General features: G+C 54.1%; 1 protein-coding gene across 6 annotated transcripts in view; it reads right to left on the bottom strand.

The window, feature by feature from the left end:
• MAD1L1 (mitotic arrest deficient 1 like 1) overlaps nt 1–17,345 on the bottom strand; it is a 347,043-nt gene that overhangs the window by 85,465 nt on the left and 244,233 nt on the right. For all 6 annotated transcript variants that reach the window (XM_038539652.1, XM_038539650.1, XM_038539651.1 and 3 more), the window contains one exon: nt 14,000–14,090. In XM_038539652.1, the coding sequence (XP_038395580.1) occupies nt 14,000–14,090 (91 nt within the window). The remainder of the gene's footprint in view (nt 1–13,999; nt 14,091–17,345) is intronic.

Below are 17,345 nucleotides of genomic sequence, written 5' to 3'. Positions count from 1 at the left end.
GGAAGGGAGCCTGTCACCCGGGCCTGACGTGCATACCGAGAGGCCCTGCTGGAAGAAGTGGAGATGCAGGGAGAATTAAACAGCACAAATAGGTGCTGGTCCTCATGCATATTTATAAATCATTTGGCCTCAAAGCTCAATCAATATCTCTCCCAACTGAAGGAAGCACAGCTTGGGTAGGAGAGTGGAGGGCCGCAGGGGTACCCGCTGGGTCCCAGGTCAGGGCCAGGGCCAGACTTCCTAGATGGGGAACACAGCTCCCTTCCCTGGCTTCCCTGTCTTCTGCTGTTTGCTGAGCCTCAGCCTGTAGGATGTGTTCTGAGCAGGCCCAGGGCTGGTGCTCCCTTTGCTCAGGAGCTATGTGACCTTGGGCAGGTCCTTCAGGTGCTGGTCTTTCGTCCCTCTGCCTCATGGGCAGTGGGAGCAAGCCAGGTTCTCAATGAGTGCTTAGTGAGCTCCCAGGGATGCTCCCTGGCTCTGAGGCCTTGGGCAGGCCTTGTCCTCCAGAGTAGGACCTCATGGGATGCTGTACTAGCCACAGGTGAACAGTGTGGGAGCAGTAGCTGGGCTCACACAGAGCAGCACAGTCTGCCTGCCCCTGGCCCAACACGGCCAAGGCCTGGTCCCCATCTCCATTCCCCTTGTCCCCCAGGACAGAAGCTAGGCACTCAGCATTCCCTGTGGCCAAGGCTCCCTTGGAAAGCAAACACATGTATGTGACCTGCCACCTCTCAGCAGGCTGTCCTGATTGATGACAGGTGTTTGTGTGCACACTGTGTCCAGTGCCATGTGGCCAGCTCTGAAGGGACAACCCACTGCAGCCATGGAAGGGCCTGGGCCACCGGTCTAAGGCCTTGTGGCTCCAGGAACACAGCAGAGGGAAGACAAAGCCTGGGGGAATAGGACCTGCCCGGGCCAGCGCACACCAGAAAGGCCCTTCTCACACCACTCTCTAGGCGACCACAATGCCCGCCTCCAACCCAGTGCCAAGAGAATGCAATAGGACAGGTTTATCCATCTACAAGCAAGTGACAAAGGTGAATAAGGCAGGCTATGGATGTGGCTGGCCAGGGGAAGACCATGAGGGACAGTGGGGCTCAGAGGGAACCCTTGTCCAGCCAGACTGGATGCTGGTCTTCCTTGGATGTCACACCCAGAGGGAGGTCACCGTGCTAAATCTCGTGCCAGCCCCAGCTCAGAGACCACCCCATGGTGCTGGTCTGGAGCTCTGGCAGGGGGGTGTGAAGTTTCCAAGAAGTGGCAGGCAGGACTGGCAAGGAGGGCTCTGGTGGCCTTGGGCACTGGAGCAAGCTGCTACCTGAGGCTCCTAGCATCCGGGAGGTGGGCCAAGACTGGGGTGGCTCCAGGGTTGCTCCAGGGGGAAGGGTAACATTGAGGGCATCACCACCGGCACATGAACACTTCCTTCCTCCTAGAGATGAGTGGCCAGATGAGGGGCCGAGTCACAGTGCCCAGTAGGGGTGTCCATCCCTCCCTCGTGCCCACACAACCAACAGCTTGGTCACAGGATTTAGAGGAAAGATGCTGCCATCCCAGGATGCAGGGATGGAGCTCCCGCAGCCCTGACCACAGAGGCCTGGCCTGGCTTGTTGGCTGGCCTCTCCTCTGGGTTCTAGGAGAAGCCCCAGGAGGTGGCACTTCCCTGTACTGGATCTGAGACGAAACCAAGTCATGCTCTCTCTGAGCCTCAGTTTGCTGGTCTACCAAATGGGGATGCTACTACTGCTCACTGACCCAAGTGTGCAGGGAGACATGTAAGCAGTCTTAAACCAAACCAGTTTTGCTGAGTACACAATTAGAGTCCACCAGGACTGCCGGCGTGAAAACCAGAGTCAATTCTGACAGGTATCACTCATGTTTGCCAGATGCAGCCCAGACCACCACTTCTCCAGAAGAGCCCTTGGGCTGTCAAAATGCCACGTGTCCAAGGGCCCAAAGCCTTCCCAGAGCCATTGGCAAACTGGGCAGGGGCAGAGGAGCAGTGGCACAGGACAGGGTCTCCCTGGTGGCCATCAGCACTGGCCTCATCCACTTTCCCTGTAAGGAGGCTCAGATGCCACAAGAATGTCAGAGCTGGAGGTCACATACTGGAATCCCTTCACACTTGGGACACCCATCTTGTACTACACATCCACACACTGTAGAGTGCTATGGGGTGTCCTCATGTTCTAGAGGGACTGCCCTTGTGGCCCTGCTCTTGTGCCTTCCCTGCCACGGTTGTTTGTGTAGAAACAAATGCTGACAAAACCGCTCCCCTTCTGAATTTGGGTTTCTACCATGGGTACCCGCGACTCCTGTCAACTCAACAAAAGATGGAGAGGTTTAGTGGCTGGACCTTGGGAGGGGAGAGAAGAGAGTGCTGGTGAGTTCTGCACAAATATGACAGGGTCCCCACCAGACAGACCTGTGTCTGAGCTGGGCACCAGGCAGCAGACCTTCGTGTCCCGCTGGCCTGAAGCTCTGCCAGCTACCAGGCAAACGCCCTGGACATTCCGAGGCTGTGCTGTGTGGAGCTGAGGACTACAACTCAGGTCAGGAGGGGGAACAGGGCCAGGAGAATGCAGACGGCAGAGGCCAGTCAGTGTGTCAACCCGTCTGTCTGCCATCCTCACCCTGCCACACAGGCCTCTGTGGCCTGCATGCTGTCCCTGACTTGAGGCTCTATTCAGCAAACAGAGGACAGTAAGCATGGCAATTACAGCACATGGCATCACCCTGACTTCCAGAGTCCTCCCAAGGGGGACTGGTCCTGAGAGGTTCGTGAGCAGTCTACAGGGAGGTAGGAAAGACACAGTCTGTGTCAGGAGGGCTGGATGACGGCCATGCAGGCCCCCAGCCCGGTGCCCTCTGCCAGCACCCTTCTCCAGACCCTGGGCCCCTGCAGTCAGCTGCTGCCAAAAGGGGGCTGCCCTACAGGCCCCCCTCTTTGGGGGTAGTGGCATTGGCAAAATTCTGGGTGGAGAGCAGCAGATGTGGGTGAGTGGTCACTGACTATGATGGACCCTAGCTCAGCTGCCCAGTAGACAAGCCCACCTCATGCTCTGGTCCACAGGCTGGGCCCTCCCAAAGCTTCATCACATGAGGGCAGGGACATCGAAGAGGCCACGAGATGCCAGCCAGCCACCACCTGGGCACCCAGGCCTGTTTCCTGGGAGGACAGGGATGGACAGGCTTCCTTCTGTAGGCGCTCGTCCTGCAGGTCCAAAGGCTGCTGTTTCAGACACCCGTCCCCTTGCCATTCCACAACAATGTCACTGTGTAGGCGAGCCAGGTTCCCACGTAGCTGGGCTGACGAACAGAAGCTCTTGAAGTCAGGCAGTGCTGGCTGCCCCGATCTTCCTATCACAGACAGCAAGCAGCAGCCACAGCTAAAATCCTGCCGCCTGAGCTGGTAAGAGCAGCAGAGGCAGGACAAGCGGGCAGGAGGCACGCTGGGCCTCTGAGGGCAAAGCAGCCCCAGCGCTCGCTGCCCTGGGCACTAAGCAGAGATGTCAGGCGTTCTGCTTCTCTGCTCAAGGGCCCTGAATCACACGTATTGGGAAATGCTAAACAAAGGCATTTGGGTTTTTTTCATTGTGGTAAAACATGCATAAAATAAAATTAGCCATCTTAACCATTCCTGTGTCCAGTTGAGGGCACCAAGTGCATTCCTGCTGCTGGGCTGCCGTCCCCCGATCTGGCTCCAGAACGTTCCGTCCCAGTAACACACTAACCCCACCTACTCCCCCAGCCCTGGCCCCACCATCTACTCTCTGTGTCTGTGGATCTGAGACCTCGTATGCGTGGGGTCCCCATGTGGGTCCTTCTGCATCTGGTTTGGTGTCTACAAGGCCCACCCGTGTTGGAGCAGGTGCCAGAACTCCCTTTCTTTCTCACACTGAGTGATGCCCCGCTGTATGGACAGACCGCATGCTGTTGGCACTCACCCGTGATGGACCCCACTATGCTGCTGTGAACACGGGGTGTACGTGTCTGTTAGAGTCCCAGGAGCAGGACCGTGGGATCATGTGGTTAAACAAAGCAGCTTTTTAAAATCAGCTACAGCATCTGTTGTGGGGCATCAACAAGTCCCCTCATGGGGTAGCTCTTCTAGAATTCAGCACGTTGTCTGTAAGCCACCTCCACAAGACTCCCTTCCTAGAAGAGGAATTATGTAACTTCTTTGTTGGGCTGCTGAGAGGCTCAACTTCAACATGCCTCCAATGCCATGCCATTTGTGGTCTGTTTCATCCTGGCATCGTGTTATTAGCAGCCAGGAATTCTTTGTACGGTCCTGGGATCTTATCTAAAGGAAACATATGTGATGGCACCTGGGTAGCTTGGTCGGTTGAGTGTCTGCCTTAGGCTCAGGTCATGATCTCAGGGTCCTGGGATAGGGTCCCATGTCAGGCTCCCTGCTCAGTGGGGAGCCTGCTTTTCCTCTCCTCCCTGCTCCTGCTCTCCCTCACTATCTCTGTCACTACCTCCATTTTCCTCTCTCAAATAAATAAATAAATATTTTTAAAAAATAAAAAAGGGAATAAATGTGACTACAGAAAATAGTCAAGGTGATCCTCATGAACCAAAGAAGTTAAATTCTCCAAGCAACCTTGGAGAATTCTTCAAACTCTTCCAGAACCTTCCGTGGAGAGTCCCAAGTACCCTGGGTCACTGGCATTCTTCCCTTAACTATTTCAGAACTTTCTGTGGAGAGTCCCAAAAATCCTGGAGGGCTGATGTTCCTTGTCCTCTGTGCCACAGGAGGAAACCACAAGCATGTGGTCCTGCCAGGTCCTTGAGTGGCTATTCCCCAAGTCCCTCCCAATGGTCTGCTCCCTTTTCTGCATGTCACCATCTGAATGCTTTCCTCAGGTATACACATGAGGAAAGTGTCTCCTCATGTCAGTGTCTCCCCTGGCTGCCTCAGCCTCTACTGTCCCCCACGTTAGAGCAGCTGAGCAAGGTGGGCAGGCTCACAGAGGGGCTGCCACCCCACACCCAGCAACCAGGCTGGCCAAATGACCTCCGCTCAGCCCACAGAGTCCACCCTTCCTTATGGCCAAGGTGGTTGTACTAGGAAGGTATGGGGCCTGGCCACACGTTCAGAAGGAATGAGAAGGAATAGGAAACACCAGCCCGATTCCAGCAGAGCCCCTGAGTCACAGGGAGGCCAGCCAGCGGATGGGGCTGACGAGGTGGAGGACCAAGTGGAGACACAGCAAGGAAACTAGCAAGGGGCTGGAACAGGCCGTATCTGAAGCCCCTTTGCACTGGGATTTCTGATAACTGCAACCCCAAACACCCTCACTCATAAAACGGGATTCTTGAAAGCATAACCCACTGGGCTGCCATCCTCCTCCCAAGCAGCCACATCTTCTATCACCACAAATGTTCCCAAAGAAAGCCTGTGGGGCAGGACACCTGAGTGGCTCAGCAGTTGGGCACCTGCCTTTGGCCCAGGGCGTGATCCTGGATTCCCGGTTCGAGTCCTACATCGGGCTCCTTGCATGGAGCCTGCTTCTCCCTCTGCCTGTCTCTCCCCGCCAACCCCCCCCTTCTCTCTGTGTCTCTCATGAATAAATAAATAAAATCTTAAAAAAACAAAACAAAAAGAAAGCCTGTGAGGCCAGAGATGCCCCAACACAGCAGGGGAGAGCCACGCACTCCCTGCTCCGCAGATAAGACCCTTGCTCCCTAAGTGCAGGTGCAAGCTGGCTGTGAACAGGCAAGAATGACAGCCGCCAAAGGAGAAAGGGTTTCTGTCACCAGGAGACACCCCCAAAGGCCCTCTCTGCAGTACTTCTCTCTCTGGTGGAGCAGAGGGAGGGCAGACACGCATATGGAAAGCCCCTGTGCCACCCCCTCCCCCTGCCTCTGGAGCACCTGACTCCTGCCAGAGGGTGGGGCAGGCTGGCCCCAGGGCCCACAGTGCACCTTCCCTCCGTGGCAGGTGCCCAATCTCCCACCACAGGGACAGTGAGGGGTTTTTCTGAAGGTGGCCCCATTCCTGTGGGCTGGCCAGAAGGTGCTGTAAATAAGGGAGGAGGAGAGTCTGCACAGGGCTCCACAGGGGCAGAGGCACTGAGGGTCCTCCTCCCAGCCACCTGGCCTGGCTCCAGGGCACAGGGGATGGCCTACCACCCAGGCCAACACCCAGCATGCCTATGCGAAGGACAGGGGCACGATCCCTACAGGGGCAGGAGCAGGAGAGCAGGCTCACCCATGGCACCAACCTCAGAGCCCCCATCTGGTGGGGGCCCAGACCTCCACCAGCATCGAAGGAACAGGAACAAGTTGGGACACAAACCCAGGGTGCTGGCAGGATCGAACTGGGTACTGGCCTCATGGGGAAGAAGGTGACAGCCTATTAAAAGGGCCTGTGGTGGCCACCACCCACCGGGATGGAACTCTGGTGTGTGGGGTGGGGCCAGGTGTCCTGCTAGTCCTGGGACACTCACAAAGGACAGGAAGCTCAGGTCCTGCTTCTGGCTGTCCCACCTCTCTGGTCTTGGATATACCTGTATCCGGCATCAGGGCAACAGGTGTCTCCTGGCTCTGCCCCCGGGGCTCGGGGCTGCACGTGGCTGAGCAGGGCTCGGGACCCCTGGGCAGTGCTGAGACAAGGGTTCTACCTCCATCTGCCTACCTCACACTGCGGCTGCGAGACTCCAGGCCCACTCCAGGAAAAATTCAACTTGCCTACAGATGACACACATTATGTTTCATCACCCCCAACCTCTAGGCTTGTAGAGGGCTGGGTACCTGGCATGCTGGTCTACAAGCGTGGTGAGGAATGGGTGGAGGGGAAGAGAGGTCAGCATGCGGTTTGAGTGGTGAGGCTCCTGGGGCCACAGACGGCACTTATGCCCCTGCTCCCAGTCCAGCCAGCCCGGCACCGCAAGAGTCACAAGGTGGAAAGGCCCCGAGGAGTGGCTCCAGGGGCCCTTGGGGACACCGTGAAGCCCTGTGTGCACCCAGGGTGGGGTGGGGGTGTCTGAGGCCCTGCGGAGACGTCTGCTGGCACCGGCTCATGGGATGAGAAGGGGCTTATTATTCAAGACACATCATTCTCCTCATAAAAAAATCAAAAGAAATCAGTGCCTGTGGAAATGTCTCCACACAAGTGCACATCAGCAAGCTGGCTTTTTTTAGTCCTCGGCGTTAATAAACATGAGCAGCCAGGCGCCACATTGGGGAAAAGAGGCTTGGGCTCTTTCCTGAAGCGTCTTGTTTTACACGTCCGTCCAGGAGCGCGGGCCCAGGGCACATGCCTGCTTGCTCCCTCAGAGTGTGAAGGGGCACACGCAGCCGCCAGGAGGCAGGTCACAAACCTCCCAAGCAGAGCCCAGAGTCCGCATGTGCATACGCACCACAGTGACACTGAAGGACAGACCCCTAACCTGGAGAGAAATTTGACAAGAATGTACAAGATGACCACATATGTGTAAGGCATTCGAGTGGAGCAGAGAGAGGACCCCACAGATGCAGGCACAGCAGCTCCTGATGGCTCGCCTCTAGAGGTTTTCCCCATCTTCCATGAAACCTGCCAATTTCTACACTGGTTGGAAAAGCTAGATAAATTCGTTCCAGAGAGCACACATAGACAGGAGGTGCCAGGAAAATCCTACTGGAGAAGCTGGAAAAGTCACGGCGGTGGGAGGCCAGGACACATCAGCACAGGAAACCACCCAGACACAGCAACACGTGGGCATCATGGGCAGACAGGGAGGCGGCTCACACCAGTGAGGACAGGCTTTGCTGTAAGTGTCCAGGGGCTACCGGTGGGAGCCCATTAGGGAACAGGCTGATGACAAGCTTCATACCTTGTAAAACACCAGACCAAATCCAAATGTATCAGCCACAGATTTACATGTAAGAAACAAAACCAACCAGCACAGAGGAACTCCTGTACAATCTGAGCCAAAGAAATATGGATAAAGGCACCTATGTAAGAATGCAAAAAAGGCCTCAAGCAAAGTCAAAAGACAGACAATCTCCAGTGGAAAATATATTCACAACTTCAAACAAAAACACAACTCCTTGATATACAATCTCCAAGAAATCAACAGGACCAATAACCCATTTGAAAAAAAGGCCAAGGACATGAATGCATATGAACATACAAGGCCCCTTATATTCTCCTCACCCACGTGGAGAATAAAGGACAGACTCCCAGGTTGCGGGCGACGCCGTCCCACGCTGGGGGCAGCAGTTACAGACTGACCGCCATGAGGCTCCATCTGACAGCATCCACCAAAATAAGCGCAGGTACCCTTTGAGCCCATCATCTCCCTTCCAGAAGTGTATCCTACACACACTTGCACACACAGGACACACGCCAGAGCCATGTTTCTGGGCATAAAAGGGGAAGCCAATGACTGCGCGGCCATCAACAGGCAACCAGTTCATTAAGGTACGGCATATCACAGGGACGCAGCACGTGGCCATAAGAAAACCAATGCGATGTCCCAGATGTTACATGATAAAACAAGGTGCAGAATGACTCGAAAACAGATCATCTTTTCAGTTAAAAGGCGGGGGGGAGCCACTAAGAATTTGTTAGAAAACCATCAGTCAAAGAAGTTACTATAGGAGAGGAACCCCATCAAATGCTGTAGGTACCAATCCTCCCAACCACGGCAGGGCTCAGGGGCCAAGCCACTCACCCCTAGCTTCCTCCAGAGCCCACCCACGCTGCCTGCTGCTGCACCTGCCCGAGTGTGCCGCACTTGTTTATGCCCTGAGAGTGTGGGTTGGGAGCCAGGCCCGAGGTTGGCGTGTGCAGGTGACCCAGGCAAGGCCGCGGCCCACAGAACTTGTGGTCCAGACCACTGACCCACAAACAAGTCGTGGATGTGGCATGAAGGCACTGCCTGAGCTGGCCCTGAGGGATGAACAGGGATGGTGGGCAGAGGTGGGGGTCTCCAGATAGCAAGTCATAGGAACGGGGGTTTAGGCCATGGCCAGGGGTGCTGAGGGGAAAGCCAGCTGAGTGGTGGTGGGGCCCTGTGTTCATCACATGGGACCCCAAGCTGTCAGGGCAGGAACGGGAGCCAGTGGGGCAGAAAGCCTGGACCTCTGCTGGGGGGATAGAGGTGGCAGCATGTGAGGATCCTGGGACTCAGGGGACCTGAGACAGGTCACCAGCTTCTGTGACCTCAGGCTCCCTCATTGGCTTGGGGGGAAGGATGACCCCCTCTCCTCAGTGACTGTGAGGCCCTCGGTGTGTACAGTTGATGAGGAGTCTAACTGGGTGTTAGGGGAAGGGATAAGGTGTGTTTCTAGGGCAGCAGAGACCAATGCCCACCTGCCTCGGATCAGCTGTGGCCATTCCTGGCCATTGTTAGTCTACACCCTGCATTCCAGTCACCCTCTCTGGGGCTCACCCTACACCCAGGCATCTCCAGCATATGGCCTGTGGGGTCTGGCCCCTCCAGGAAGCAACGCCCAGATAGCACTGCTAAAATGTGACTGCCAGTCAGGGGCATGACATGCCTGAGGGCGTGGTCAGTAGCCAGAGGGCCTACATGGGGACAGTCAGGGGCAAGAGGGTCCTGAGAAGCAGAGGTCAGGCCTGCCCTGGGCTATGGGCTCCCTGGCAGGTGAGGGCAGATCGGAGCAGGTGGGGGTAGGGAGGCAGAGGAGGTCTGTCCCCAGGGCCCAGGCCAGGCCAGGGGAACCTGCAGGTCAGTGGGGAGAGGGCAGTGTGGTGTGAAGACTGCAGGTCCCTCCCCGCTGCCCATACTCAGGAAGAGGGAAGGAGGTAGAGGCCGAGAGGGTCTGAGTAGACAGTGCTACTTGCCTGCTGACGCAAGGACGTCTCCACGGGCACTGTGAGCTTTCAGCTCACAGGCAACCCAGCAATTTTCTACCCACTCCATTTCCAAAAAAGATACTTATCGTAAATGTCACTGGGCTGCAGTCTGGTCCCTTTTCTGAGCGGCACTGCCGGCTGGCTCTGGGCAGCCCCCCACAGCCCGGGAAGCAGGCGCGCAGGAGGGCTGGGGGTGAGTGGGCCCTCCACCCACTGCTGACAGTCACCTGCCTGAATGAGCAGCGTGATCATGCACCACCGAGGGGCAGTGGGACGTGGGCTCAACTCCCAGAGATGAATTCTACTTGATTACATGCATGCTGAAGCATTTACAGAGAAGGGTGCAGATGTTTGCAATTTGCTTTAAAATGCATCAAAAAAACGTAAAAGCACTGATGGATGGCAGAGGGGTGGGCATCGTAGGGCCCCCCCAGTACAACGCTCATGCCAGGATGTGGGTGGTGGGCGAGTGGGTCTTCACTGTGGAATTCGTCTGGCTTTGCTGTACGTGTGAGAATGCTCACAAAGTGCTGGGGCAAGTCCAGTGGACCTGAGAGGGCACCAGAGCGCAAGCCAGCGGCCAGGCTATGCTCTGCATGCTCAAGTGTCCAGCCCAGGCCGGGGCTGCCATGCATCCGATCCCCTCTTGACTGCACCTCCGGAGCTTCGTGTGGCCCACTTGCTGTCACAGTCTCCAAATGTGGCCCATCAGAAACACAAATGTGGAAAAGCATGTTTGTTGTCATCAAGGTAAAGCACAGGACAGTGGTGTCACTACTGATAGTACTGGCTAGTGTGTGAGGCACCCGGCTAAGAGCTGTCACCACAGTTGCTAAAATGGCCTGACACTAGGGCCACAGGCATGAAGGCCACAGCAACCAGCCACGCTAGTGCCACCCACCAGGAAGAGGGACAAATCAGAGGTCAGGGCAAATGAGACAAGTCCTGCTGCCACTCGGCAATCATTCTTTTGGCTCTGGAAAACTGAGGCCAGTGGAGAGGTGTGAAGGGCAGAGGTGGGGTGGGGTGGGCGGGATCTAAGGCAGGAAGGAGCATGGGGCTCCAGCAGGGAGGGCCAGGCCATGGGTGCAGGCCTGGGTCCAGGGAGCACACCTTTTGCCACACAGCCACCAGCCTCTGGCTCCTGCAGCTACATGGGGAGCACAGAGCTCCCCCTGCCTCTGGGCCCAGACATCCCCGCAATTTGTTCTCCCAGTGCTGGAAAACTCTGAATGTGTCCAACCCCTTCTGCCTCTACAAAAGATGTCTGTGAACTACCACTCATGTGCTGGCTAACTGTGGGCCTCAGTTTCCCCATCTCTAAAGAGAGGCATGCAGGAGACCGCAGCAGCCCCCCTCCTGAGCTGGGGCACCGGGGGCCAGCCCCCCTCCCTACCTGGCAGGCCTACACCCCACCCCGTTGAGGCACCCAGAGAGTGTGGAGCAGCAGGCACACACCGGGCTCGGGGCGGTAACTGGAGCTGTTTCCTCACCAACCAGCTGTGAACTAATTACAAGAAGTTCTAACTAGTGGCGCTCCCTCTCCAAGCATATGTTCCCAATTAAGTCAAACTGCAGCTGATTTTAATCAATCTTCCTTGAAGCGGCCCAACTTGAAGCTTCTCCTCAGAGGGAAGAGGGGAGAGAGGAGGATGTCTGCACAGGAATGCCCTGGAAGCACCGTGCTGGCACCAAGGCCCTGCCTGGCCGGCTGCGGCTGGATGGTGCTCCTCAGCTCAGCCCAGAGGAAGAGTGGGGCTCACCGGGCAGCAGGAGGGCATCACGTGTGCTCCTGTTGCTCCCTAGGCCCTGGCACAGCGGTGAAGAGGGGAGGTCTTTGCCCTCACAATGGAGAAGTCAGGAGGTGTCAAGAGATGGATGAGAGCCAAGTGTGCGCAGACGTGGCATTTCCACTCCCCAGGTGCCCCCCCACATGGGTGTTGTTATCCTTAAGTTAGAAAGGACCCACCGGGGAGTCAGACAGCAAAGCTCAACACACCTAAGGGACCAGACAGGGTTCCAGCTGAAGACCCCACACTGCCTTCCTGTTTCCATGCCTCCAAGCCACCTTCAGACCCATCTCGCTGCTGCCTGGACCTCAGCCAGACACAAGTTCTTCCTGTCCATGCTGTGTAACTGTCACGACCACTTATCTTGACCTGACTTGCCCCCTTCATTCCTGTCTGCCCTTGGGGGTCAGGGTTCCAGGGCAGAGCCCTTGCATTCCTGTGTCCTTAGCAGGGCCTGGCTCACAGGCGCTTTTCATGAGCTGGATGAGTGGATGGCGTTTGGGTCAGAAAGAACTGTTGCTGCCACAGCAAATGTCCAAACACCTTGGAACAGTCTGCTCAGCCCTGGGGTGCCACCCTCTGCTTGCCCACAGCACCACATAACAGGCCCGGGTTGGAGGGGAGCTGAGGCTGGGCACCTGGGAATGGCTGTTGGGCTATCAGCAACGCAGCCCCACGACCATGAGGACAATAGGCACAGCTCAGGAAACAGGAAACTGGACTCAAAGCCCAGCTCTGCCCCTCTTGCTGCGTGCTCTCAGCCAAACAACTGCCCCTCCCTGAGTGGACATTTCCTCATCAGGGAAACAGAGTAGCAGGACCTCCCGGAGAGGTCTGCAGAGCACAGCGACAACAGCGGCCAAGGCCGGTGCTAAACAGGACCTCTACGATGAACAGTCAGGAAGTGGGGATCTCTGGCACCCCAGCATCGCACCGACCCTTCTGAGACAAGCCCCACTCTAGGTGCAGAGAAGGCCCTCTTGGATTTGGGTGGGAAGCAAGAACATGGGGAGATGCTGTCATGGACCCCCCCTCAAGGCCAGGGATGGCACTGCTGCAGGATCAGCAAACGTCCCCAGGTCTGGCTGTAGGACACTCACTGGAGCAGAGGAGGCCATGGTGTGGCTAGCTAGAAGCCTCCACTGCCCACTCCTCTGTGCTTCAGCCCTACTACTCCCACCCCAAGACTGCAGCCAAGACTCAGGAGTATGATCATCATGCATACACCTCAGCCCCTAGCATGATGGACCCCTGGGCCCACACGCCCCACCCCCCTCAGCTGGGCTGTGGCACTCTGACCAGCTCTCCACCCCTCCCTCAGGTAAGGACATGGGCAACCACCTCGCCCATGGGCAGGAGCCCAGCCCCTTGGCCATGAGCAGCTCCAGAACTTGCTGCAAGGCCTCTGCCCCACCCGAGGGGCAGCATGGAACTCAAAGTATCTCCACACAGGAACACTTGAGATGGGAAGAGCACCAGACGTCATATCTCCCAGGATGCTGGTGGTCAACATCCATTAGCAACAGTGCTCACCCGCACCTCACCTAAGTGACCCCTCTAAGAGCCACAGCAGGCTCCCTGGGAAAGGCCTGGAGGCCCAGAGGCAGGAAGAAAGGCAATGAAATATTTTAGCAGGACTCCCTGCACCCCAATCATCCACAGGGGGCCTGGGCAGCCATCAGCTCCAATGGCAGGCTGTGCCCTACTGAACACGAAGGAGACACCCGCCAACCCTGCTTTGACAGGGCCCCACTGATGGGCCGCGGGGGTCGATCTGCCAACAGCTCAGCTTTCCCTTCTGAGGACTGCGGCCCAATTAAACCAGTACAGGTCCTAGAGCTGAACACTGCCAGCCGCAGCTCACGGCACCTCACTTCATCAGAGTTGTCACTTCTCCCGTCTCCAAGAATCCATAATAAAAAAGAGATTTGATTTGCCTCTAATAGGTGTCAAGATAAAATCAATGGCCTGTCCAAAATCTGGGTAATCACAAACCTGCAGGTTTCTTGCCATGGAACAATTTAGACAGGAGGATAAAAATGAAAAACAAAGTAAAAGTAAAACAGTGTGAGTAGCAGTATGACTTCATGACTGCAGGCAGGTGGGGATGGGCCTGGAGACAAACCAAAACCAAGCAGAGAAGATCTGGTGAGGCTGCTCACCTACACCACTCATGGGCTATGGCCGGTGCAGGGACAGGGGAGACAAACTGACAGAACATGGGACTAGGGCCTTGGGCTGGTGATGTGCAGCCCAAAGGCAGGACATGCTCCCTACTGGGTAAAGATGGGACATCTGTAGGTGCAGAGAGAAGCCAGGAGGATAGGATGCGCCTGCAAGAAGAATGCAGAGTTCTGGGAGAAGCCTCCACCAATGGCCACCTGTGAGCACGTACCTGTAGGGTGAACCGTTCAAGCTGCATTTCCAGCGTCTTCTTGTCTTCTTCCAGACGACTGCGCTCCCCTTCCAGCTCCTCGATCTTCAACCTGCAGGAAGAGCCAGACCATCAGGACATACACCACAGATTACCCATCCATTTCAACAGGGAGGGCTTGGCAGGGGGTCTTCAATGGCCACAACTCGAGGCGGGCAGGGGAAACACTAGCCAGAGGCAGGACGGGGGGAGCCAGCACATGTCCTGTGCCTGTTGGTCCCAGGAGGTGTGACCACATGTTGTAGAGGACACAGAAGCACAGCCCAAAGAAATGTGGGCTGGGGAGGGAAGCAGGCTCTGGGGGACCCTGCAGAGTCCCTCCTCCCTCACAGGCCCAGAGGTCATGCAAAGGCCAGTAGCTGACACAAGCGTGGGGCAGGCTTCAGCTTGCTGTAAGAAAGGGCCTATTTTTGTCTTCATTTCATTAATTTTTTGAAAGGCACTATACTCACGTGATTTAAAAACTAAAAAGGTGTCCAGGAAGCTGTGCTGGGCACGCACACAGGCTGAGGAGCAGGGCCTTTCTCACCAGCAGCCAGAATGGAAAACTCACATCTCATAGATTATTCAGGAAGGGCTGGGCTCAGGAGCATGAGATCATTATCTCTAGACTAGGCCTAGCAAATCACATAAGATCTAAAAGGACCAAACTCTTTCTAAGAAACCTAATTGCATCTCTGAAAAGGCTCAAGAAGATTTATATGAATACAAAAATATTCAGAATCCAACAAGCCAAAATTCAGTGTCTGCCAACTAATCAAGGCCTAGCAGAGGCATTAAAAGAAGTAGGAAAATATGACCCATAATGAGGAGAATACTCAATCAATTGAAACCTACCAAGAACAGCAGACAGTAAGCAGCATCCAAGGACATTAAAGCAGTTACTGAAAGTGTTGGGCCATGGAGCTATGATCCACTGTTAGGCAGCTCAGCACAGGGAAGTAGAGTGTGAGACACCCCCATTCCTGGAGAGGAAGCCCCAGCACCTAAGGTGACATTGGTCACCATTGGACGGGCTAATGATGGAGTGGACTCTGTAGGAGAAAAATTTACACACCTGAAGACTACAGGAAAAAAAAAAATCCAACACACAAAACCATCCAAAATAAAAGAGAGAAGAGAAGGAATATTTAAGACTGAAAGATCGTCCCTGAGCTGTGGGTGACTTCACGGAGCATAACGTCCACATGAGCAGAGCACCCGAAGGAAAGGACAGGTGGGGACAGGAAGACAAAACACCATAGGAAAGTGCCAAATTTGATGAAAAGTATACACAGACCCAAGAAGCTTGACCCCAAGCACAAGATCCATAAAGACAAACAGCCACAGTGCTAGTGAGAAAGAGAAATCTTTGAAATACTGAAATAAAAAAAATACCAAGGTAGAATTCTATTCCCAGTGAAAATATTCACAAACAAAAGCAAAATAAAGGTGTTCTCAGGCAAACGAAACCTACAAGAACTCATCCCCAGCAGATCTGCTTCATGAAGAAGGTCAAGGGAAGCCCTTCCAGCAGCAGGACAGGGATACCACATGGAGACTTGGATCCACGCAAAGGAGTGAGGAGTAGTGGAGAGCATGGCTACGTGGGCAAACAGACAGTTTTCAATTTCATCTACATCTTCTAGGGATACTTAAATTACTAGCTTCTTTTTTTTTTTTTTTAAGATTTATTTATTTATTTATTCAGAGAGAGCGAGAGAGAGGCAGAGACACAGGCAGAGGGAGAAGCAGGCTCCATGAAGCCACGAAGCCCGACGTGGGACTCGATCCCGGGTCTCCAGGGTCACACCCCAGGCTGCACTAAACTGCTGCACCACCGGGGCTGCCCAAATTACTAGCTTCTATTTGCAGTTGACATACAGTTGACAAACACTATCACACGAGTTTCTTGTGTACAACACCATGATTCCATAGATGTCACGAAATGCTCACCATGGTGTATTGTCACCACGTGTCACCACACAAAGTTACTACAGTGTCGCAGGCTCCACTCCCTGTGCTATATGTTAACCCCTGAGACCTACCTGTTTTATAAGGGCTGCTCTGTACCTCTTAACCCCTCCACCCTGCCTTCTGGTAGCCAGCACTTTGTTCTCTCATCTGTCTGTGTCTGTTTTGTTTCATTTGTTCACTCATTTTGTCTTTAAGACTCCATATTAGTAAAAGGATAAAGTATTTTTCTTTTTCTGACTTAGTTAACTGAGCATAATAGCCTCTAGGTCCATCCATGTTGTCATAAATGGTAAGATCTCATTTTTTATGGCTAAATAATATTCCATAGTGCATATGTGTGTGTGTGTGTATCTACAGATAGATAGATAGATACACACTGCATCTTCTAGACAAGATACAAAAGCAAATTACTATTTTTTTTGAAGAGACTGAATGTTTCAACAGAACTAACACAAGTGTACTGGGGTAGACCCAGGTAGAGGTATAAGTAAAATGTGTGACACACACAGCAGAAGCTTGAGGGGAAAATCAGATACACGGTGATGAGGCTGCATATGTGGGACGGTATAGCATCTCTTGGAGGAAGATTGAGATAAGTGAAAGATGTATACCATAACCCCCAAAACAACTCCTAAAATAACAAAGAGTGACAACTAATAAGTGAAGAAAGGAAACGAAATGATGAAACACACTCAGTGAATTAGAAGCCAGAAAAACAGGAGAATAGGGAATGCAGAGGAAGAGATGGGACGAGGAGAAGAGAGTGAGACCCAGTTGTACCAGCCGCCACATGACACGGCCTACACACCCGCCTGAACACAGGCTATCAAAGTGGATAGAACAGAGACCCCCAACTATGCACTTACAAAACAGCTCTCTTGATATAAAGAGGCAAACCTACCTCAGACACTAACACGGGGAAGACCAACAGAGAAAGCTGGAGACATTGTTATTATCAAAGTGAATTTCAGAGCTAAGAATGGCATCCACAAGGCAAATTCATGATGACAAAGAAGGTCAACTATCCTCAACACTTATTTGCTAACGATAGAGCTTCAACAGAGATGCAGCAAAACCTGAAATGTGAGTTAGAAATGTTGAGTTTAAGCAACAAAGTCCACAATTACAGCCAGAGATTTCAATAGCACTGTCTCCATAACTCATAGGACAAGGAGCAAAAAACCTAGAAGGATAAAGTAGACATGAACAACATGATCAGGCATCTTGACTCCAGTGTCCTGTGGGAACACTGACCACAACAGCAGAGGGCACAGTCTTCCATAGGCATATGCACATATTTACCAACACAGACAGAGACTGGTCCATAAAGGAGGCTCAACATGTTGAAAAG

The sequence above is a fragment of the Canis lupus genome, chromosome 6, assembly GCF_011100685.1.
Source record: "Canis lupus familiaris isolate Mischka breed German Shepherd chromosome 6, alternate assembly UU_Cfam_GSD_1.0, whole genome shotgun sequence".
Taxonomy (NCBI): Eukaryota; Metazoa; Chordata; class Mammalia; order Carnivora; family Canidae; genus Canis; species Canis lupus.
The sequence above is the reverse complement of the archived record's forward strand: the minus strand, read 5'-3'. Positions and strand labels throughout refer to the sequence as shown.